The sequence below is a fragment of the Rhinolophus ferrumequinum genome, chromosome 17 (assembly GCF_004115265.2).
Source record: "Rhinolophus ferrumequinum isolate MPI-CBG mRhiFer1 chromosome 17, mRhiFer1_v1.p, whole genome shotgun sequence".
Lineage (NCBI taxonomy): Eukaryota > Metazoa > Chordata > Mammalia > Chiroptera > Rhinolophidae > Rhinolophus > Rhinolophus ferrumequinum.
Window position 1 is genome coordinate 46,017,609 of NC_046300.1, and position 24,237 is coordinate 46,041,845.

The 24,237-nt window shown below is 40.8% G+C and overlaps 1 protein-coding gene across 3 annotated transcripts in view; it reads right to left on the reverse strand.

The window, feature by feature from the left end:
• GRM7 (glutamate metabotropic receptor 7) overlaps positions 1-24,237 on the reverse strand; it is an 825,787-nt gene that overhangs the window by 242,025 nt on the left and 559,525 nt on the right. For all 3 annotated transcript variants that reach the window (XM_033133274.1, XM_033133273.1, XM_033133275.1), the window contains exon 7: positions 23,643-23,782. In XM_033133274.1, coding sequence (XP_032989165.1) covers positions 23,643-23,782 — 140 coding nt within the window. The remainder of the gene's footprint in view (positions 1-23,642; positions 23,783-24,237) is intronic.

A 24,237-nucleotide genomic window follows, 5' to 3' on the forward strand; every position in this document is an offset into this window, starting at 1 on the left:
TCTACTTATATCTACTTGTGAATTCCTGGAGAAAAACAAGTATTTAAGTACTTCCAGTTTTCAGCCTCATTCTCACAGGGGGCAGAGTCTGAGAACCCGAGTTAATAATCTGTGCCATTAAGTTCCTATACAGTGACACCCAACGTTCTCTTAGTGTTGTGCCAAGAGACAGTGATATCAAATGACTACTAAATAATGTATTTTCTATAATCTCTGAAAAAGCAAAAATTAAAACAGCAAAAAGGCTCTCTGGGGAAACAAGGGCCGGTATCATATTTATTAAAAGAATCAACAATTCTTGAACTTTCTTAAATAATTTCTGATATCTTGGGGTAACTTGATGTTTATCCTGGCTTCGGGTTCCAATTTAAAATATTTTGTGTTTAAATTTCTTGAAATTATTTTTTTCCGCCTTCTTCAAAAAGTAAATTGTATGTACAAACTAAAAGATACCTCAAGCTATTATGAAGAGATCCCTCCCCCAGGACTGGTGATCTTAGAACTGAGGACTGGTTATCTTATAACATAGCTCCTTCATCCTTCAATACTACACACTTCCCCAACTAGATGTATCTAATCGAGGTGCCCAGGGCCCTCTTAGTAGGTGAGTTGAGAAGCTCATTGTGGAACATTTCATTGATAAGTTCCAACTCTCCTGAGAGTGTGTACGCTAAAGAAAAACAAACAAACAAACAAAAAGCTGAACCTAAGGAAAGAGAGGTCTATTAGTTATCTACTGCTGTGTAGCAAATTACCCTAACACTTCTTGACTGAAAACAACACACATTTATTTTCTCACATATTCTGTGCTTTAGAAATCAGAACACAGCTTCACAGCTTCCTGGGCCCCCGGCTCGGAGTCCCTTCCATTGCTACAGCCGAGGTGTCAACTGAAAGTGAGTCTCCTCTCAAGACGCAGATGGGAAAGTCCACTTCCCAGCTCCTAGGTGGTGGTTGGCAGGCTGGAGTTTCCCGTGGCTATTGGCTGAAGGGCCTTTTTCCTGGCTGTCAGTCAGCGGGAGGCCTCAGCTCCTTGCCCTCAGCTCCTTGCCCTGTGGGTGTCTTCAGACTGCAACTCACAGCCTAGCAGCTAACGTCTCTCAGAGGACGCAAGAGAGAGAGTGAGAGAGGGCACCCAAGACAGATGACGCAGTCTCTATATGCAACCTCACCTCAGCAATGAACAAGCCACTGCCCTGGTCCCTTCATCCGTTAGAAGTGAGTCACTTTGCTCTGACTGAAGCACTGGGAGGGGAGTACACAAGAGCATGACTCCAGGAGGTTGAGGAGCACGTGGGGCCATTTCAGAGGCCCCATCACAGAGCTTAGAAGGCTCTATGGAATCCTAAATTCCCCAGCATTGGAGATCAGAAAAGTAGAGTATAAGGAAATGGTACAAACATACTGAGAGTTTGGGTTTTTGTTCTGTTTTGTTCCTACTGCATCCCAGTTCTGAGAAGAGTGCCTGGTACATCCCTGAATGAAGGAATGACTGGAGCATGTATGAGCTATGCCCCTGTCTGGGCTTCTCGTCCTCTGTCTTCACAACCAGAGGTTTAGAATATGTAATCTTCACTCTATTCTTCTAGCTCTGGGCACTAGAAGAGACATATCTTCACACATTTATGAGGAGTGCCACATAGTCCATGTACAGTGTATTGATATTACCTGTGATAACTACTCAAAAACAATTCTGGAAATAAACTGATTTTAGAGCCAGATCTTTGAATCTTTGTATCAGAAAGTATATATATATATATATATATATATATATATATATATATATATATATATATATATATATAATAAAGCATGTTCAATTACATTATTCTCACTAAAATATTAATAATGATTTTAGTAGTAAGACTTTAGTGAGAGCAGTTTTTTACTTTTAATGTAATAAATTACTTAACATGTTTCTTTTCTCCGTAGATTTTTTAATGTCTATTTAGTGTGTTTCATAATATTCCTAAATTACAGTAAGGTAGTCCATATATAATTTATATATAATACATATACACACATATGTATAAACATAAGCATATACTATTAGGTTGGTGCAAAAGTAATAGCAGTTTTTACAATTATTTTAACCTTTTAAACCACAATTATTTTTGCACCAACCTAATAATATATCTAGACCTATCTATTGACATATATATATATAGGGAAGGAGGGAAGAAGAGACAGAGAGAGAGAGAGAGAGAGAGAGAGAGAGAGAGAGAGAGAGAGAAAGAGACAGAGAGACATCACTTCCCTAATTAAAAACCTTAAATGGCTTCCCATTTGAAGAAAACCCAAACTCTTCCCAAGGCCAAGATTCACTGGCTCTTGCCCACCGCTAATCACTAACCTCACCACCTCTCCCTCTAACTCTTGTTCCTCTTAAACCATCCCAGGGGCTCCTTTTAGGTCCCAGGACACGCCAGGGGCTGCTCTCTGTGATGGCTCTATTCCTCTGTTGCTTTCTGTTCCTTCTACCAAATCCATGCTGCCCCTGATCAGTCTGCCTCACTTTTTGTCACTTCCATGTCAACTCAACTGTCACTTCCTCAAAGAGACTTTGCCTGCTAATCCAAACTATCCCTCTGTGTCACGCTATTTTATTTTCCTTACAGCCCCTATGTTTATCTCTTTATTTATTTACCAGTTTCTTGCTGTCTCCTGCACTTGAATGTTATCTTCCACGTGAACAGAAATGTACTCTTCTAATTCAAGGTTGAATCCTCAGTATTTAGAATACTGCTTGGCACAGAGTAGGCACTCAATGAGTATCTATTGAATAAGTGGATGAATCAATGAAGATGCTGTGAAAAAAAATTCATGTTATTCATTGTCTCGTTCACTTTCTTATTTGAAAAATGGGAATTCAAAAAATACATATTCAAGGTTTTGGGGACACTGAGTGAGATGATATAAGTAAATTTTTAATGGGAAGGCTGACAAAACAGTAGGCATAAATGTTAGTTCTTCCCCTTATCTTCCCAAGCAATGTACAATTCACTTAATGCCACTTATTTAAAAAAAAAAAAATCAGATGACACAACAGAGAACATGAATCCTCAGAAGGAGAGGAACCACAGCCTCAACTCTTCCCCAGGACACTTCTGAGAGCTCCTCGCAGAACCTCTCACCAGTAAAGGCTACTCATTCTCCCACTTTCCCCACTTATACTTCCTCTACAAAAACCTCTATAACTAGGTCAACTTGCTGCCAGAAAAAAAAAGCCACTTGCCCTAATTTGGTATAGAGGGTCTTTCACAATTGTACCCCAGAGTTTACCTAGGCGTCGCATGATTTCCTTGGCATCCTGCAGCCTCTCATATCACTGGCTTTCTCCTAAATTAGGGGCTGCTTCATGACTGTCTAAGGACATGTTGGTCCCTCTGAGCACTGTCCTCCTCCAGGCCCTACCTCACATTTGACTTATCATTGACTTTGCTCAGTTCCCCCAGGTAAAGTCGCTGACATCTTAATGGGAATTGGTTTACCTACACATGTATCAATTTCACCTCCTAGTTGTGGTTAAATGAGGCCGCTACTTTTCTTCAGGCCATGTGAGTTTACTTGGAAGCAATCACATGACAGGTTCTTTGTCTAGAGCACTGTCTGCAGTTCTGAGACACATTCAATCAAACTCACTGGATGTATAGGACCTGACTTAGCCTGCCATGGTGTGAAGCACTAATTTCTAATTAGTAAAATGCTTTGGCCTCTGAAGTGCATTCACACCTTTAATGTTTTCTGCAGTTCACAGCAAGTGGTTCGCACGGCTATGACCAGATGCTCAGCCACACGGAGAATGCTTCCTCCGTATTTTCCAAGAAACCTGCATAGGCATTGTGCATATTCAGCATTCACATGAATAGATGTGAGTCCTTTTTCCTGCCTGAGACAGGTTCCCTCTACCAAATAACTATAGAATGCACTGAGGACTCACTTACACAGTGCTAATTATCATTGTCCTTAAAACCATCCTGCTACCGTGTTCCCCCAAAAATAAGACCTAGCCTGACAGTCAGCTCTAATGCGTCTTTTGGAGCAAAAATTAATATAAGACCCGGTCTTATTTTACTATAATATAAAACCGGGTCTTATATAATATAATATAATATAATATAATATAATACTGGGTCTTAATTTTTGCTCCAAAAGACGCATTAGAGCTGATGGTCCGGCTAGGTCTTATTTTCGGGGAAACACGGTAGCTGAGTTTTATTCCTCCTTTCCCAACTAAGGAAACTGAGGCCTGGAGAGGCCAGATAAGTTGCTCAGGGCCTGGTTGCCATTATTTGACAAATCTGGGATTCAACTCCAAGTCCATGGTACTAGCTCCCCACCATTTTCATCATATTAAAGGATGGATTCGATTGGAAAGTATTAAGACTGATGCATCCTACAACCTGATGCTCTCGCTCATGCCCGACCACTCAGTACACACTTATCTAGGTACCACTCCTGTCTAGGTAACCACTCTGGACTCTAACGCACTCCCATTTTTAAGTGAGTCTCCTTTTCAAATGCATTTTGTATTTCCAAGGTTAAGCACTTATTTGATCATTATATTAATTGTAGACAGCTCAGTCTTGGATCCTGAGGTAAATACGGATGTGGGTCAGTGTTTCCAAAGCGTGGTCCACATCCCGTCTACATCAGAATTACCTCTAGCACTGAACAATTTTGTTTCATTGGAATCAGAATTTCCAAGGTAGTGGTGGCTTCTGGCAACGTCCATTTCAAGTTTGGTGCTAGTAATCTGAACATCTGGCAAACTTTGAACTCACAACTCTAGGCTGTACATTTAACACATTTTATCCACCCCCGGAATGCGTCTGCGATGCTCACAATGAATTACTACTCCCAAAGGGCAAGCTAAGAAAGAAAAATGACATCTACGGACCATCATTTTGCTAGTTTGCTTTTTAGTTAACCGTACAACACATTGGTGAGGTGGATGTTATGGGTCCAATTTCACACTTTAACGTTCAAACTCAGAGTGTTTAAGTCATTGTCAACACAGTTTTAAAACCACATCCCAACCTGAGTCCAATTGCTTTGAGTTGTGTTTATATGTAAGTCACTTTCCCTGCCATAAGTGGGGAGATGGGTCCCTTCCATTTTCCACACACTACTCCCCCTGTGACTTTGTTTTCTCATTAGGTTACTCTGAATCTTCATTTTCACCAGCTGGAACCTGGAAAACATTGCAATGGAGGAAGGAGAATCTGACTCTGACACCTGAAGGGACCTGGCTGAGTTTTGCAGGCCTTGTTTTCATTTCTGCCACTTAAGGTAGATAATTCCGGGCATCTGTACCGCCCGGTTAGACTCCGTGATGGATGAGACTGTCTTCCTCACTTCTTCTGTGACTTCCAACAGCTTTGAGAACAAAGCTGCCCATGGGAGACGTTCAGCAAATGCTCTTGACTAATGATGGCATCAGTGTGTGACAAGCACAGTGTCCACTGTATACCGCAGATAAATGGCTGGGTTTAAATTAAGAAAAGTGTCAAGTCCTGTACCCCGAAGGTCTGTTCCTGGGGTCATATAAATCACCTGAGTGCAAAATAAAGGTAAGGGTTAGAGTTAGTTAAGATTGATATGAACCTAAAGATCTTTTCAGCCATTTTTTTCCCTTTTATTCATACAGCGGCATTATAACACAGTGGTTATGAGTGTGGACTATGGAGCCAGACTGCCGGGTTTGTTAACCACTCCCACTTATTACCTATGTAACCCTGACCATTAACATTGTTGGGTATCTTGGGTTCCTCACCCGGAAGTGGGAATAAAAATCGTACCTACCAAATAAGTTAATGGTGAGGGTTAAATGCGTTCGCATGTAGCATAGTGACTGCATACAATCACTATATGTGACCAAAGAGCTACCTAATTAATTATGATTAACGAGGTATCTACTGAGTAGGCCCTTTGGAGGTAGACATGGCGGCAGCTCCTTGACACACATTATCACGGACACTCTGTGAAGGAGGTGTTTGTAGCAGGTGTTGTCTGTGCTCCACTCTTATCTCCTTAGCCCACTTCAGTGGTCCCCCTGTGGACAGGCTCAGTAAATGCTGATTCCTCTCCAACATGCGAGCGTCCTGCCTAATTGTGTGTTCTGGCCATTGTCAGGTAGACGTGCTGGGGAGATAATGTCCCAGGAGCAGCCCTCAGCCTATGAGGCATGGCAGCTATAGCAAATCCCCCAGCTTCCTTGCCGCAGTTCTGAGGCTGTTCTAGATCCTCTCTCAGAGTCTCCGGTGGCGCTGAGCACCAGGTGCCCACCAGATAACCTGCACATCACCTCACTCTGTACTGGCCCTTCTCTTTCTTGCTTCACTTGCCTTTCCGCCTTACATGTTTGTAAGGATCGTCTACCAAATGCTTGTATCCAGATCCTTGTCTCATTAGTTGTCTTTGTGGAAATGTAGGCCAGAACAGTCTTGATGTCTCCACTGCACACATGAAGCCCAGGGAGGTAAACTGTACTCAGAGGCCATGCTCTTTTCTTCTCCATGACGTAACCATCTTCTGGTCCTTAGCATATGACTTTAAGTCCTATAAAGTCCTGGTTGCAGTGCTCTGGGGACATTGAGTAGGAATCAGTGGAGAGTTAGGGAAGGTTCTACAGAAAGCGTGACATTTGATCTGCTCCTGCAATTCCATGCCTGGAGGAGGTGGGCAGAGACAGGACCAATGAGCAGTCATATACACAGGAATGATTTTACGAGTTGTTAAAATACTGAAATGCTCTCACACAAGTTGGTGAGTAGGACTGGCTCCCTCGCTCCAGTTCTCTCTACTGCTCTGCATCCCCAACCTTCCCGTGGGACACCCTGGGTCTACCGATGATCCAGAAACTTCTGAGTTAACACAGCAGGGGGCTCCCAACACAGTAGTCCAACAAGAGCTGGTGACTGTACTGATTGGTTTGTCCTCAGATCTTAATGGTTATTGAATATTTGTAATAAACCCTCTTGGCAAAAGGAAGAGCACGAGCAAAGATATTTACTGATTAAATCCCATGTTTTTCCTCTCCTCTTCCTTTTCCAATGCCCCATTCATCTTACAGCTGAAAAATAAATGTCTACTTGATACATTGGCCAACATAAATTTTTAATGCCATGAGCAATTACCCTGCCAATACCTTTCCTATAGCTTGAGCGCTGATGAAACAGAGCCCAGTGCTTAGTGGTGAAGACTTCCACCTAAGAAGCAGAAACATATGGTCTTTCAGCAGGTCAGTAACTCCCCAGATTTCCCTCCAGTTGGCTGGGGAAAAGCTAAGCCTGCAAATTCATAGCTACAGACACGTGCTGTCAGTGTAAGGTTCGGGGAGCTGAGCAAAGGAAAATGACTGCAAGAGAAGTGTGAGCACAACAGATAAACAAGGACGGCCCACTTAATGTTCAAGTTGGAGAGCTACTCTTTTCACAGTAATGAAGTCATCTGTTCTGACACTTTGAACTTGTGCTTTTGTGGGGAAAGAACGTAGGATCACAATTGCAGACAAAGAGTTTACAAGTTAACAACTGGACATCAGAACCCCTTTTTTTACCATGCTCTAGATTAGAAATTGATATGTACCCTGGTATGCTGAATATATTTGTATGCGATTTTACTTTTGAATTAGAAGGTACAGGCTGTGCAGGAAGAGAGGGAAATCAACAATCCTGTGAGAAATGGCTGAAAGAAGGAATTCAAAAACATTCAAATTAGATTTCAAAAGGCACTTTTAAAAAGGAGCATATGATTTTTGTGTGTGTTGATCAGTGAAGAGGGGTAAAAATAACAAAAAAAGAAAGTAATAAAGACATATATGTCAGAAAGAAACTATCAAAATAAGCGGCTAATAATAGCGCCAAAGCTATGTCCTCCATAGAGGGTTCATCTTAAAGAAGTTTCCTAACACAGCTAAATCTGTTATCTCTGGCCACATACCGGTAGACATCTTCTTTAAAATAATCACCTTTGATAGTAATTAGTTTCCACCTGGAAACCAGTTCTCATTCTGGAAGCTGATTGTCTTCAGGAAGTTAAAAAGGTAGATATCTGAAGTATACAGCGGGTTGAGAAGGATGGGGAAGGGTGGTTAACACTTCCCCAGTCTCTGTCTATAGAAGACTTCCGGTCCCCTCAGTCCTCTCTAGGGGTGAGGATGGGCTCTGAGGCTCCGGGGATGCATTGCTCTGGGAAACTGGGCATCTTGCTCTGTTGAGTGCATTTTATGAACTTAGGCCAGGAGTGTTTCTGCCAACTCCAGTAACGACCCTTCTCTTTTCACTGCAATCACAGAGCTTCCTGAAATAAAGCAAATTGGTTCCAGAGAAGAGATCCACAGTTTGGAAATCTTCACAATTTCATTCTTCAGTATCAGTTCAGGACCTAAACTGTGCTGGGTCCTGGAGGTCCAGTGCCGCTGAGAACTTCATGGAGGAAGTTAGAGAAATGAAGCTGCAGTGGGGAGAGGAACAATCCCACTCTGGAGAGAAAGAAAGAGGAAATGCTTGATCTAGGGCTTCCCACGGCAGTTGGAATGTGTTCCGGGGCCATTGTTCAGTTCAATGGGGGAGCGTGGCATTTCAAGCAATGTGATAAGATACAGAAATGTCATTGAGAATGCGATACATTCCAGACACTTCAGGGAGGTCTGTGTAACAGGAGTGAGGAGCGGAACAAAAGCTCCGGGAGGACAAGGCAGGCTCTGCAAGGAGTGCCTACCCTGATCCTGGAGGAAGGTGAAAATGGTGGGAAGGTTTGGCACAGAGGAATGACAAGGTCAATTCTGGTTTTAGGGAATGCAGCAACAACAGTAATAGGAGTCCTAGTAAATATTTATTGTACCTGCCACTGTCCTAAGCACTTTTCATGTGGTTAATCCTTACAACAGTCCAATGGATGGATACTATTATTAGTCCCATTTCACAGATAAGGTGAGTGAGGCAAATTAAGTGAGGTGAAGCAAGTTAAGTGGCAGCACTAATAAGTGGGGAAACTCAGAATTGAAACCAAGGCCACCTGCCTCCAAAGCCCATGTTATTTAACACTATGCCATGTTGACTCTTTATAAATGAACCATGTCAACATACACCTTTGACAGCAACCTACCAATTCTCCAATTTTCAGGGGGAAAAAAAAACAAGAACAACAACAACAAAAAAACGAAGGTAGAGAAAGGAGATTTGACTCAGGAAAAATCATACAGAGGAATGGATTGTATATTCTGTTTAAAAAGAATCCTATCAGCCATTTTAGCTCCAGGTGTTTTTAGAAACAAATTTGAATACAGAACAGAGATCTTTAGTAAAAGAAGCCATTTCAACAGGAGCACGTAAATCTTAAATACTCAATTTAAAAAATGCGCACAATACTGCATAAGCCTAATAAGATGCTTCACAATGAAATGTGCAAGTCGTCCAGGAAATCTTCAATAGTTTTGCCACAATGTTGCAAGCTAATGACTATAAAGCTAATCAGTTAGTCTTTTGCTCAAACCTCCTTTCATCATAGGCAGTCACCTCAAGTGGTGATGACACTCATTTGTGTAACAATAACAGTGATGAGAAAGAAGAGCTATTCATTCTTCCCCCTCTCACCACACTCCTGACATTCTAATCTGGCACTCTTGATTGAATCCTGTAAACTGGCATTTATAGCCAAGGTGATCTATACCTTTAATGGGAAAAAATTAACTATCGGGAAATATGTGCAGAAATCATGTAACTGACGATTTACCAACTTTGATGCTAGCCGCTTACTGAAGCATAAACGATTTCAGGGTAATTTCTAAGAGCCACTTCGCTTTCCAATGTATATCCATCAACGTGTTAAAGCTGCGCTTCAGCGTGGGATTTCAAATGGCGGGCATCATGTTCTCTGCTAAGACAAAGGCCCTCCGTGTAGCCTATGCATTCATTGTGAAGGCTCTGTTACAATGTCGTCCACAATAAATCAAGAGTGCATTCGTTATTGATGAGAAATTTCAACTTCTTTGTACGTTATCGCCTCATCTTTTCTGTCTTCCTTATTCTGAGTTTATTACTTCTCTCTCACTGTCATCTTTGGGAGGACTGTTAAGTAGGGTAATTGAAAAGCCCCCACCTCTGAACAGTTGAGTGTTAAGATTGTAAGGAATGAACACCTGCTGGCCAGAGAGCTGTGTTTGGATGGCAAGCAAGTGAGGCAACTCCAAGACACAAGAGGAAGTGTGTAGCTGGAAGACCACAATTTCTAGTCTCCCCTCAGCCCACTTTCCAAGAAGGACAGAGATTTCTCATTGGGCTTCACAATCAATCAGAAGAGAGAGGGGAAGCTTTGATATCTGACACCAATCTGTCCTGAGAAATTAGCCGTGCAGCTGTGAAAACACCAGCCAGAACCTTTTCCCAGGAAACATGTGTATGGGTGTACACTACTGGGGGATGGAAGGGAACTTTGCTCATTTAGATTTCTGAGGGGAGGGTTTGCTACTCTCATATGCAGGTTTTTTTGTTGTTTTTTTTTTTTGAGAAGCTGTTTGTAGACATGACACTATATAAAATGCTAGAAAGAAAGATGGCGTGAGCAAAGCACTCCTAAGAATGGCAGTGCTTAGCTGAGAAAACTGCGGGGAGGGGCTTCCAGATGCAGGAACCAGAAAAATGAACTCTTTCAGACTAAGGCACCTACTTAGGACATAGACATTTAATTTAAACAGAGGAAGACTTTGACAGCATCTGTGATGAGGCTGTCTGGCTTCAGCAATTGGAGCTGGTTGGGATAACATACAGCTTGATGGTTGGGCTATTTTGGTTCTTAAGGTTTGGGGAGAGTGGAAAAGGCAGGCAAGTTTGATTTTTCACCATGGCCTATCCCATTTGAGCAAGAATTATCCCTGAACGTGGCTAGAAGTGATGCCATCAAACAGCCCCTTACTCAGTGTCACAAAACTCCATTGAGGATAACCACACTGTCGTGCGGGGCAGCCTGCGGGGTGTCAGGTGGGGTCTCTGGTCCCGCTCCCCACACAAGAACGCAGGACATGGTGAGGCCAAAAAGGAACACCCACGGAGCCATAGGTAGGGGGGTCATACCACTATACTCTCACTGGCGGCTGGGTTGGAGACACAGGAACCAGGAGCAACACAATTCTCAACCCTCACTGTGCCGCTTGCAGGCTCAGCCACCATCTTCTTGCTAGCTCCTCCTTTTTTCTGCTAGCCTAGCCACGGCAGTTATATTAGTGCCCAATGGCTCACTGGTTACAGCTGACGGCCAACTAGCCACAGCTGATGGCCATTTGATAACAGTTAATGGCCATTTACTGCCTGAGCCAGCACCTTTCTATGTGAGGCCGAGAGCCTGGAAACTGCTTTTTGGGGCTCTGTCCCCACACACACACACAGCTGGTTTCTTGTAGATTACAAATTCTAACTTGGTCCACCTCCTCAGAACTTGCCTGCAACCACCCCACTTCACAAGATCAAGGAAACTAAAACTGTCTACACTAAGAATGATTTTATAATCTGAGAAATTCTTGGCTCGGAAGATAAAGTTACAAATCTACTTATGGTTTATTTCAAGAACTTCCTAAAAATCCATCTGTTTGAACACCAGATCACCCCATTCTCAGGAAAATAAATTGCCATAAGGGTAAGTAGTACTATTTCGGGGTCACTTATCAGTCAACTGTCCCAAGCCCTCTAATCAAATGAATGCTCATTCCAAAAGACTTGACTTCAATACCCTCCTCACTGGGTCCACCAACACAAAACTGTGATATCACATTGCTTGCCCAATTCTGATTAAGCTTTCCATTGAAAGAAGTCCCTTAATCCAGACCTCCGTATCATAAATATACCTGCCCTTATCCCCCCTCTCCTGAGAAGCAGCTAAGATTCTTTCAAGGTGGTGGTCTTCCTTGAGTAACTGAGAAACATGACTTTGCTTGATTCACAGGCTATGTGGGTAGCTCCAGCAGAGTTGGCAGTCAATGCCCCAAAGTGTAAGCTACTACCTACTATTTTCTACTGCTTCACAGCCTTCCACACACCAGAGAATGTCAGAGTTAGGGATATATCAATCTAATAGTGGAATTGCTTGCTCATAGGACAACTTCATGTTTAACTCTTCGAAGAACTGCCAATCTATTCTCTTTCCCTGCATGTCTGCTTTGTCATTAAAAGAGAACTAATTCAAGCAAATCAAAATACTCAGGAATTTGGCAGTTAAAACGGGAGTCAAAGACTAAAAGAATCTTTTAGATTAAGAATAGGAATTAAAAAAAATACTTATTTGTGTTTCCACAAATAAACACAAGTTAGCATGATCAAAATATTATCTCACTACAAATGAAAGAGGGTAAATGTATTAACAAAATGTGTAGCCTCCTCTCTAACTACCCTCTTGGGAGTTCCATTCAATTTCAGCAGGTTGGACCCAGATCTTTGCAGAAATCTGAGAAAAAGTTGGAGTCAACAGAACTCTCTCCTAGAGCTCATCAAGTCTCCTAATGTGTTGGCATCACTTACTCTTCCAGTTAATCTGCAATCCTGCCTTCTCACTTGAGAGGGATTTTGTCTGCTTATTATAAATTCAAGGTTCTTTTCTAGACTTTTCCAGGAATGTGATTAGAACATTTATCAATCAAAAAGATTAGCTCCATTAGATACCAAAAGTGCTTACGTATACAAAACTACATTAAACTCATATCTGTTTATACAACTATATTAACTGTCTATTTAAGAATAACGGGAACTTCATATAGATGTTATAGACTTAATAGAAAAAAACAAAAAACAAAAAAACAAAGTTATGCTGTAAAGAACTGTGGTAGGCAAAATAATCCAACCCCCACCCCCCAAAAATAATACAATTTTAAAAAAGATTTCCACATCCTAATTTATGGAACCCGTGAATATGTTACATTACATAGCAAAGGAACTTTGCAGATAGGATAAGATTACAGACCTTAAAATAGGGAGAATATCCTAGATTATCCAGGTGGGTCAAATGTAATCACATTGGCCCTTCAAAGTGGAAGAGGAAGGCAGCAGAGTCAGTGAGAGAGACATGACTATGGAAGAAGAGGCAGGAGAGACTAGAAACATGAGAGGACTTGACCCATCATTGCCAGCTTTGAGGATGAGGGAAAGGGGCCACCAACTAAGGCATCAAGGTGGCCTCTAGAAGCTGGATCAACCCACAGCCCACAGCAAAGAAAGAGAGACCATAACCACAAGGAAGCGAACGCTACGGACAACCTGAATGAGCAGGAAACAGATTCTCCCCTAAAGACTCTAGAAAGAAACACAGCCCTGGTGACACCTTGATTTTAGCCCAGTGAGACCGTGTTGGACTTCTGACATATAGAACTGTAAAATAAGAAATCTGTGTTGTTTTAAGCCACTAAATTTGTAGTAATTATTTACGGGAGCAACAGAAAACTAATACAAGAAATGTGACTACATATTTTATATGCTTTCTTATATCAGGGAAATTATTGCAATTCATTCTCAAACTGTCCTTGTGAAGCAGCTATTTTGCTTGACCTGACTTTATTTTAAAAAATACATAAGGGGACTGTTCCTCAGGGGTGTTAAATGACTTGCTTAAGCACCAGGTGGCAAAGGCATGACTCAGTTTGGGCCTTCTGACACTGTCCCCTTTCTAAGACTTATCTCCCAGTTGTTTAAAAATATTTCAAATCTAATGCTTTATTTAATTTAAACATAATCAAGTCATTCTAGAGTGTTTGGCTTCTCAAGGCAAAAAGTTAGGTAGAGGATACATAGACTCATCTCTTCTATTGTTTTATATTGGCAACAACTGGTGAGAGTGCCTCTTGAGCTCTCTAAATTCATCCTTCTGATTATTCTTTCGAATGTATTTTGCCTGGGCAAATAATAAATGCAGATAGTAATGAAATTCAACAATTTCCCCCACAGAAAGTAGTTGTGTATTAATAAACATGAAGTGATCTGCTTGAATGCCTACAATGCAGACAGGAAACGATGAGGCTTTAGTCTTCTCGAACGTCCATGTTTGAGGAGCCATATTGGTAATTATAAATACTATTAGTCTTCCAGACATTCATAGACAGGACACAGTTATACACCGTTGATTACTAGAAGAAATGCTGGCGACAGAAGGGTGATCTCCTTCTCTTTCATTTTCAAGAATGTTTCAGAATATATAAAAATATGTATTTCCAAACAATAGCATTGTCTTTACCAAGGCACCCCTTGCTTGCAGGCTGCACTATTGACCTTTCAAGTATTATTACATACTTATGGGTGTTTGGCGTTATTAACACTATTGATATTTTATTGTTGATTTTTAAAAACCAATTTCCAGAGACCATAAATAAAAATTCAAGCATGTGCTCAGACGAAATTAGCGGAAATAAATTAGTGTGTCTAGATTAGATTAGTAAATCTAGATTAGATTAAAACAAAATGGCTGTAAGAGTAAGAGAGATAATGAGCATGAGGGAGTGGGGAACGGTAGGGTCTGTGGTAGGTAACCTGGAAAATACACACCCTGTCTGAAGTGGGAAGCTGCTAGCTGAACTGCATGGCCTAAAGCACCATATGGTCAGATCTTCTGATTTTTAAAAGAGAAGCCAAAATATAACTATTCTTATGAGACTTCTTGATTCTTAAAATGTTTGCAAGTAATTAAATTTTTAAACATTACTGCTGTCTGTTTTCAGTTTGGGATTTCTCATCTCAAGTTGGCTGAAGATTGGGAAGCAGTACTTGCTATTTTGAATTTGTAAATATCCTTTGTAAAATATCCCTGTTTCAGAGATGCTGACTAATAGAAATAACTCGTGTCACTCTGGTTGCAAGTTAAAAGCCATCTTTTCAGAGAGGGCTTCCTTGTCCTGGTTCACAGGCCTGGTAATTGGGCAGTGCCATGATTGGAAACCAGGTTCGCTTGAACTTAAACCCTTTGCTGTTTTTTTTTTTTTTTGTGTGTGTGTGTGTGTGTGTATGTGTTTTTTAAAAATGATTCATAATAGAATTCAACTGTTTGTTCATCTTATGTATAAAATATAGAAAAGACATTTTTATATGCTAAACGTTATGCTAGGTACTGGGATATAAAGAAAAATAATCTAGCTAATCACTAGAAACTGACATTTTGTACAGTATGGATGATGTGATAAACTAAGGATGTTAAATTATTATTATTGTTGTGGCTGCTATGGCTAACATTTATTGAATAGTTACTATGTGGCAGGCACTCTTTTAAGTACATTAGATATATTACTACATTTAATTCTAATGATTACCATATGAAATTGGTGTTATTGTAATCTTGTTTTACAGCAGGTAAGTGGTAGAGCTGAGACTGAGATCTGTTTAACAAGGTTGGCATCAAAGCCTGCACTTCTAATTACTAACAACAAAGCTATAAATTATAAGGTAAGAGCCATTAATTATAAAGAACAATAAGACGATTCTGTAAAAGAAGCCTTAAAATTGAAGCTGAGGAAGTACGAGGTTTTGACAACTTACAGATTTTTTCCTTTGTTAACACTGATGGTGGCTATCCATTTCTCCACAGCTCATGCATCACGTTGTAAATTGTGAGTGGGATGAGATTAAAACATTGTTACTGTTGTAATTATGAAACAAAAGAGTGATTAGTTTTATAGGTAGGTATAAGTAAGTATTGATTTTGGGATATATAATTTGATTTTGGCAATCAACCGTACTTTTTATGTTTTTGAATGCCTGGGAAAGCCAAAATTCTAACCAGTGTAAAAGATTTAATATTTAATATAATCACTTCTTAAATTAATTTTGAATCATGTCAGTTTAATAAAACGTGAAAAAAAATTCTGCTTCTTGAAGGGTGACCTTTTTTTCTTTTCCAATTAGGCATATCAAAACAAAAACAATATTTAAAAAAAAATTTGATGGCTACTGTGAATGAGATTATAAGTACAAAGTATGTAACTTAAATTGCCTTAATTTATTGACAATGAAACAACCCAGAAAGCGTTGTAAATGGCTTCCAGTAAGAGTTTCCTAGAGCTCAAATGATGTGTCCTAGACCCAGTGTCTCTCCCCAACTTTTGACTTCTTTTCTCTGGAGCTCCTCCACTGTGGCCTCCAACGGCCTCATGTGGCTCCTGGCAACACACCCACTTCCAACAAGAGCAGTTTTTCTAGATTGGCAGTAGAAGTCCAGTGATTCATCCTGATTGGACAGGTTTAGTTTGGCGCAGGACCCCATCACTATGGCCTGTTGACAGACTTAGGCTGAATCAGGACACATCTCTGGACTTTAGAATTATTTAGGACAAACAACATGGTTAAAAGGAAACTTGGGAGCTCTTCCCCGACAGAGGCAGAGAGGCTACTTGCTGCAGATAATGTCCATCATTAAAAATAATTCATGTTAATTTGACACAGTTTAATGTATTAATTGGGGGGAAAAAAGCCTACCATGTGCCAGGTACTATGCTAGTAGATATATAAAACAATGACTAAAACAGGGATTCTACCTTCGAGGACCTTTCAGTCTCCATATAGAAAGAAAGTTCAATAGAGGATAAATTACAGAAAAAGCTAACCAGCACTACACACCCCAAAAGATCACAAGGTTAGACTGACTTACAGAATGGCAGCTGATTAAAGTTCCAGAAAAGGTGAAGTAATATTCATTCAGAGTCTTCTATTTAAGAAAGTGTACAATTCACTTTAGGAAGCTACCCATTAAAAATAGTGAGTTTGTTTTTTTTGGTTTTGTTTTTGTTTTGTTAACATTTTGATATTTTAGAGAATTTCAGTTATTTGAAAAATTAACATTTGGGGCATATATAAATTCCCTTCTAGTTGCAAATAAATAAAAAATGACAAAAATCACCTTTGTTTCTAATACACAAATATATAGAGTTTATTTTACATCATAAATTTGCAATTTTAAAAATCCGCATTTCATTTCTTGTCTTTTTTATCAACATATTCCACTATCCCAATTTTTAAATAGTATTGCATTATTCATTCTGAAGGATTGTTTTTGCTTTTTTATCCTCTTCTCCATCTTGGGAACTACTATTTATTTTTCAAAGTCCAGTTCAAATATAACTTTTGGTAGCTTTCCTTAAATCCTATATGAGCTCTTTTCCTATATGAGCTCTTTCAGAGCAATATATCCATCATGGAACCCTTATCCTAGTCTGTGAACTTGGCTCTCATTTATCCTACCATCTCCATTAGCTGTCGCCCTGCCTGACACCCTGCAAGTGACCAGTGTATATTGGTTGCATCATGCCTTCTCCTGCTTCTCCACCAGAAATAATGTTTTATGGAGTCTGTGCCAAGTAGAATACAAACCTGAGAAAATAAATCCGGATTATTCCTGTAGGAGCTGCAACTGGGAGAGTAAATGGCTTTGCCAGTTGTGATTTCCTTCCAATGATTTCTTGTTCGTGCAGAAATATCCTACTAGAAAACTGTGTGCTCATCTCTTGACTCACAGAAATGACAGGGCGCAGAGCTCCTCTGGCAGCGAGAAGACACCATGGCACTCCATGACAGAGTGCTCTCTTAGCCACCGACATTCCTGAGAACCGGATGTAGAACAACAGAGAAGTTCTGTCTACAGCCCTGGGATTATGAGACTCAAACTCTGATTTCTGGGCTAAGAGACTCATTTGAAATTACTGACCACAGAGAAAGCTGGCCTGACAATTTCATTTGCTAGAGATGGTCTAACTGGGGATTGAAAGTGTACCCCTGGGTCTTCACCAATGAGAAGTGCACACATTACTTGAAATGCTTTGTTAGAAGCACCTACACAACTAAGTTTGCCCAAACTCCACCCTCACAGAACTTTGAACTAAATCAGAATAATTAGAGCAAAAGGAACACGGGGACAGGTGATATTGTATAGGATACCAAGCGTCAGATACACTACCTGGGCTATGGCCCTGGCTCTCCAGGTGAGGGCGTGTAGTACCCTCTGGATACTGTATTTACCTTGTCTTTTGTCGTTTTTTTTTTTGTTTTTTTTTTTTTAATCAAATTCAATTTAATAATATCCTAAGTGGCCTATAAAGGACATAAGTAGGCTGACCCCCTCAAGGCCTATTATCTCAGTGGCTACTCTAGTTTAATGAATCCAGCCTCTCACAGCTCTAAACATAGCCCTGTTCATAACTCAGTCATCTATACCTTTAGGTCCCATGCAATGCCAAGCAGGAATTCCTGTATCCACCTAAAGATGCAGGCGCCCTGCCTGCTCTTCCTGACATACCACTCTCAGCAGGGCACAGTAGAGTAAACAATGTTCCCACAGGATGCTAGCTAAGTCAAGTATATGTCCCAAGTCTAGTTTCCATAAACAGAAACAAAATCCAAAGTATACCGTAGGCTCAACTTTCCAGGCAACTTAAACAGAATAGTTTACATTGGGTGCTAGAGTGGTTGGAATGGAACCGTATCATTTTCTAGGAGGTTTTCAAGGCCTTGGGTTCTCTGCTATTCTCTTTGCTCTCTTTCTAATGGATTTAAAGGCTATTTAGAGGTTAACAACTTTGTTGTTGTTGCTGCTGTTTTTTTTTGTTTTTTTTTTTAGTAACTATAGCCCAAAACTTTTCTGAGCTTCAGACTTAGATCCATTTCATTTTGACTCTCATCTATTTAGGAAAACTAAATTGGAATTCTTCATTTTACCCCTTCCACTTGCAGCCAAAGTGCCATCAGCATTACACAGGGACTCCTTATAAAGGCAAATATTTGGGCCTCCTCCCAATGCCAGACCGTCTGAATCAGACATGCTGGAGGTGGGGCCCAGCAGGCTGTGCTTTTCCAATCCTCCCAGGTGATCCTGTTGCATGCTGTAGTCTGAGAACCCCTTCACTTAGCCATCCTCCTGTAGCTCGACAACTGCAATAGACTCTGGATTGGTCTTTCTACTCCCATTCTTGCCTCTCCCAGTTCATTAGCTTCCCAGCAGACAAAGTCATTTTTATTCTTACATTTGATCCAATCCCACCCGTGCTCAATACTTCTAATGGCTTTTAGATGCACTCAGAACAAACTTAGAATAAAATCTAAAAATGTATATCGCAGCCCACAATGGACCGAAGGCTCTTACCCAGGGCTCTAACTTTTCCTTGTCTCTCTTAGTGATGCCACTGCTGCCTTGTCAGCCTTCTGACCTGCTTGGTGGATCACTCAAACTCCTCACATTGCCTGCTTCTTACCCAGCAGGTCCCTCTCCACTGCCATGATTTTCCCTCCTGCCATGTCTCTTATTACATGTTGAAACTTCCTCATACATATCTGTTTACTCGTTCAGCATCTAACTCCATTCTAGATCATCCAATATGTGAGTATAGGGACCATATCTGTTTTGGCCTACATTGCGTACCCATTGCCTCTCAAAATGCTTATCACATGAGATGTACTTTAAAAATAAAGGTAAAAACCTGTTAATGACAGGCGAGGATATTAACCGCTATACTAGGACTATCTCAAACTAAAAAGCTTCTGCACAGCAAAAGAAACCATTAACAAAACAAAGGCAACCAACCAAATGGGAGAAAATAGTTGCAAACAACGCCTCCAATAAGGGGCTAATATCCAAAATATGTAAGGAACTCAACAAGAAAAACACACCAAACAATCCAGTTAAAACATGGGCAGAGGACCTGAACAGACACTTCTCCCAAGAAGACATACAAATGACCAACAGATACGTGAAAAAATGCTCAACTTCACTAGTTATTAGGGAAATGCAAATCAAGATCCCAATGAGATACCACCTTAGACCAGTTAGAATGGCTGTCTTCAACAAGAAAAAATAAAAACAAGCGTTGGAGAGGCTGTGGAGAAAAAGAAACCCTCATACCCTGCTGGCGTAAATGTAAATTGGTACAGCCGCTATGGAAAACAGTATGGAAGCTCCTCAAAAAGTTAAGAATCGCATTACCATATGACCCAGCCATCCCACTTCTGGGTATCTGCCCGAGAAATCTGAAAACGTTTATCCGTAAAGATATATGTACCCCTATATTCATTACAATATTATTCATGGTGGCTAAGACACGGAAACAACCAAAGTGTCCTTCGATAGATGACTGGATAAAAAAGATATGCTACATATATATAATGGAATACTATTCGACCATAAGAAAAGATGAACTAGTGCCATTTGCAACAACATGGATGGATCTTGAGATTATCATGCTAAGTGAAATAAGTCAGACAAAAAATGTTGAGAACCATATGACTTCACTCATATGTGGGATATAAAACTGAAAGCAACAACGGAACAATACAAACAAAGAAACAAAAACTCACAGACACAGACAACAGTTTAGTGGTTACCAGAGGGCAAGGGGTGAAGTGGGGTGGTAGAAGAGGGAAAAAGGGTCAAATATATGGTAATAGAAGGAGAACTGACTCTGGGTGGTGAACACACAATGCAATATATAAATGATGTATTATAGAAAAGTACACTTGAAATCTATATAATTTTACTAACCAATGTCAATAAAATAAATTTAATATATTTAAATTAAATAAATTTAATTAAAAAGCTTGTTAATGACTAATCAAATACAGTTTTTATGAAGGATAAAATAAAAGTAAACAAAAAATAAAATAAAATCAGTGTTGATGTTGGTTCTTAAAAATAGTGGGCTTTAGAACTCCTAGGTAATGTCTGAATTTGATGAAGGTTGGTTGGGAATTCTTGAGTATATGGACAAATTACACATGCCAGAAATTTATCATTGGTGCAGGGTTGTGCTAGAAAAGATTAATGTATTATTTCATCTCCTGGGTTTTACAATAGCCCTAAGCACTTCACATGTGTATAAAAATCTTGCGTCTTGACTCTTACTTCTCATGGACCCATCTTTGTCTCACACAGTGATATCCAATAAAAATACACTTTGGGTATGTCGGCCATGTTACGTTCCTTTGATTATGCTTTTGATTACTACTTCTTGGGTTTACCTATTAGGTTTTGTTTGTTTATTTATCTGTTTGCTTTGCTTTGCTTTTATTTTCTCTTTTTGCTTGGAAAAAGTGCCCTGAGTTCAGGATACTTTGTTTCTTGTTTGGTTTTGTCTCTTGACATTCATCTCAGTCATGGCTGATTCTTCCATTCTTGAAAGAATTCATATGCCAGATGGCAATTCTTTGGACCAACCTTCATGGCAGGTGACCTGGATGGTGGACCTCAGGAGAGGGAGAGCTAGACGGGTACCAGCAAAGCCAAGCAGGCCATGTACAAATGAAGTAATTAGCATGTGGTGGATTCCTCAAAACCCCTGTCCCCTTTATGCACATTCTCCATTCTTAGAAACATGACCCAAACCCACCACCCCGAACACATCAATTCTGTATTGCACTCTCAAGAAGCCTTGCTCGTAATTATTTCCAGAGCACATAGTAAAGTGAAGACCGATATAGGCATATTTTCCAGCTTTGGAAGAAACATTAGGAGGAATTTTCTAGGATAGGGCCTGTGATGGTTCATTGTATGTGTCAACTGGACTGGGCCACAGAGTGCCTGGACATTTAGTTAAATGTTACGCTGGTATGTCTGTGAGGATATTTCTGGGTGAGCAGAGCATCTCTGGGTGAGATGAATTGGTAAAGTGAGTAAAGCACATTTCTCTCCCAATGTGGGTGGGCCTCAATTGAAGGCCTGAATAGAACGAAAAGGTGGAATAAGAGAGATTCCTGTCTCTTCCTGTCTGACTACTTTTGAGCTGGAATATCAGTCTTCTCCTGCCTTTAGACTCAGACTAGAACTTACACCACCGACTTTCCTGGGGCTCCTGCTTGCCGAGTGTACATCTTGGGACTTCTCAGCTTCATAACTGTGTGAGCCAATTCCTTATTCTATCTATCATCTATCTATCTATCTATCTATCTATCTATCTATCTATCTATCTATCGATCGATCGATCTATCTATCTATTCTGTTTCTCTGGAGAACCCAGAGTAATTCAGGACCCTGCTGGACAACAGAAAATCATGTGTTTCTATATACTATGACTTCAAGTTACGGAGCTGGGAAGCCCTACCCAATGGACCTAGGCACCATGGCCCCGGTGAACGTCATCCCCAAGCTCAGTGCCACAGGGAGGGACCTGCTGCAGAACCTCTTGAAGTGTCACCCCATCCAACACATCTCAGCAGAGTCCCTGCAGCACCTGTCCTTGTCTGACTTCTGTCCCCTCCACCCCCCATTTCCCAGGCTCAGGACCCCAGCCACCAGACTGGGGCCTAGCCTAGTTAAGGTCCCCGGCATAAGAAGGAAGAGCAGGGGATGCACAGTATGCCGGGGTCCAGCTGTGCTGAGCTCAGCCAGGATGGAGGTACGCCAGCCCATGATCTTCACTCCCTGGGAAGACCGGTACATCCACTTAAAACAAACAATAATTCCAAATAGGGCATTGAAAGTATTATTAGAAGCACGCTATTGAATGTTCAGCTTAAAACATTAGGAAAGGAAAACCTAATGGCCTTACAGCTGTCAGCTCACAGCTAAGCAGGCACATTCCAAACAGAACATAAACTTCAGCAGAATATAAATGGTAATCAGATGAGGCCACTCCATGACTAGCCTGGAGCTAAACAGAAGCAAGGCTACTGAGTAACCATGACCAATAACTAAAATTCCCTTCGCCAGCTCACATTAGGACCTGTAGTTTCTTTGTTAGTGATGACTTTTGCCTAGTTTCATTCCCCATCTCCTAGAGAAAAGTCAAGAAGACACACAGTCATCAACCTGTCTCTACTTCCTGCGAGGATCCAACTCAAAATGGGCCCCCGCTTTCCCGAACATTCTTAGAATCACACGACTCAGTCTAAAGCCTACAATCAATTCCATCCCATCCCAACTCCTTCACCCTGAAGACTCCCGAGTTTTGCTGGCAGGAACTCGTACTTCAGGCAGCAATTTACATCAAGTTAACAGCGTTGGACTACTTTCTATAGCCTATGATTTCAAGTGATATTTGTGGATCTGGGAAGCCCTATCTGCCGCGGCATCCCTGGCGCACGTCTTCCCCAAACTCAATACGAGAGACCTGCTGCAGAAACTCTTGTGTTACAGATGAGGTCCTAATGGCCTCTGCCAGGCGGACTTTAACATAACTTCGAATGAGGAAGGGGCTGCTTACTCAACGTCCCATTTCACAGAAAGGAGGAAAGCTTATGGAAATGGCTAAAGCTGCAGTTACTCAGAGAATCTCAATGTAAAACAAACTGACTCTAAAATGCATTCAAAGGAAAAAAAGAAAAGAAAACACCCACTAAGGAAGGGAAGAAAGGAGGAAGGAAGGGAGGAAGGGAGGTCTCACCAAGCGAAGGATCTTGTGAACCTATTCAAGTATTATCAGCTGGAAACGTGTTAGTTAAGCAGTCTGAGCCTCAGATTAAAGGAGACCAAGAGAACGTCTGGCATAAACTCAACGCCCATTTCCTATCGTCATAAGCAACATCACCACTGTCACTATTCTCTTACTGATTATCAGTCCCTGCTGATGCCTGCAACAAGGTGCATGTTCACTCATGCCTGCCCACAAACCTACTAACAAACACATTTGCCGAACCGAGCCAATTAAATGCCTGTTCATTCACCACACAGGCAAAGGAAGACAAACCAGCAGAACTCACGTTGAGCTGAAGTTCATCTGTCCACTGTCCAATCAGACGGTAACCAGGGCTCGTGGTGTTTGTGGTCTGGTACTGAAAGATGTCGTAACGCCCAGGTGCGTCCCCATTCTTGTTGAACATCACTGGGGTGCCAGCGCTACCTAAGGAAGATAAGGAAACGACAGATTTTAGAGTAAAGCAAGATTCCTTCAAACTCTTGTGCCACTGGTAATGGTCTGGAGATCTGCTGATGAGTAAGGCAGCTAGTACATAAACCCATTGTTTCATAGGGCCCCCCAAATGGTCCCTGAAATTCATGGGAAGGTCATCACTGTGGCCTATGGATGCTACCACGTAGAGGAGCTGCAGTACTCCCCTTTTGAACAGTTCTCCTTCTCCGTATTTCATAATATTTTATTCTAATATTTTAATTGTGAGGAATAAAAATTAAATGCGTGATTTTCCAGAGACAACCTTAGGTTTATTCCCATTATTTCAGTTTCTACCCATCTAAATTGTGATCAGTAAAGAACCATTTATAAAATAATAAATCAACAAATAAATAAACTTAAAAAGGGGCATGTCAGATGTTTAAAAAAAAACATTAAGCAAACAA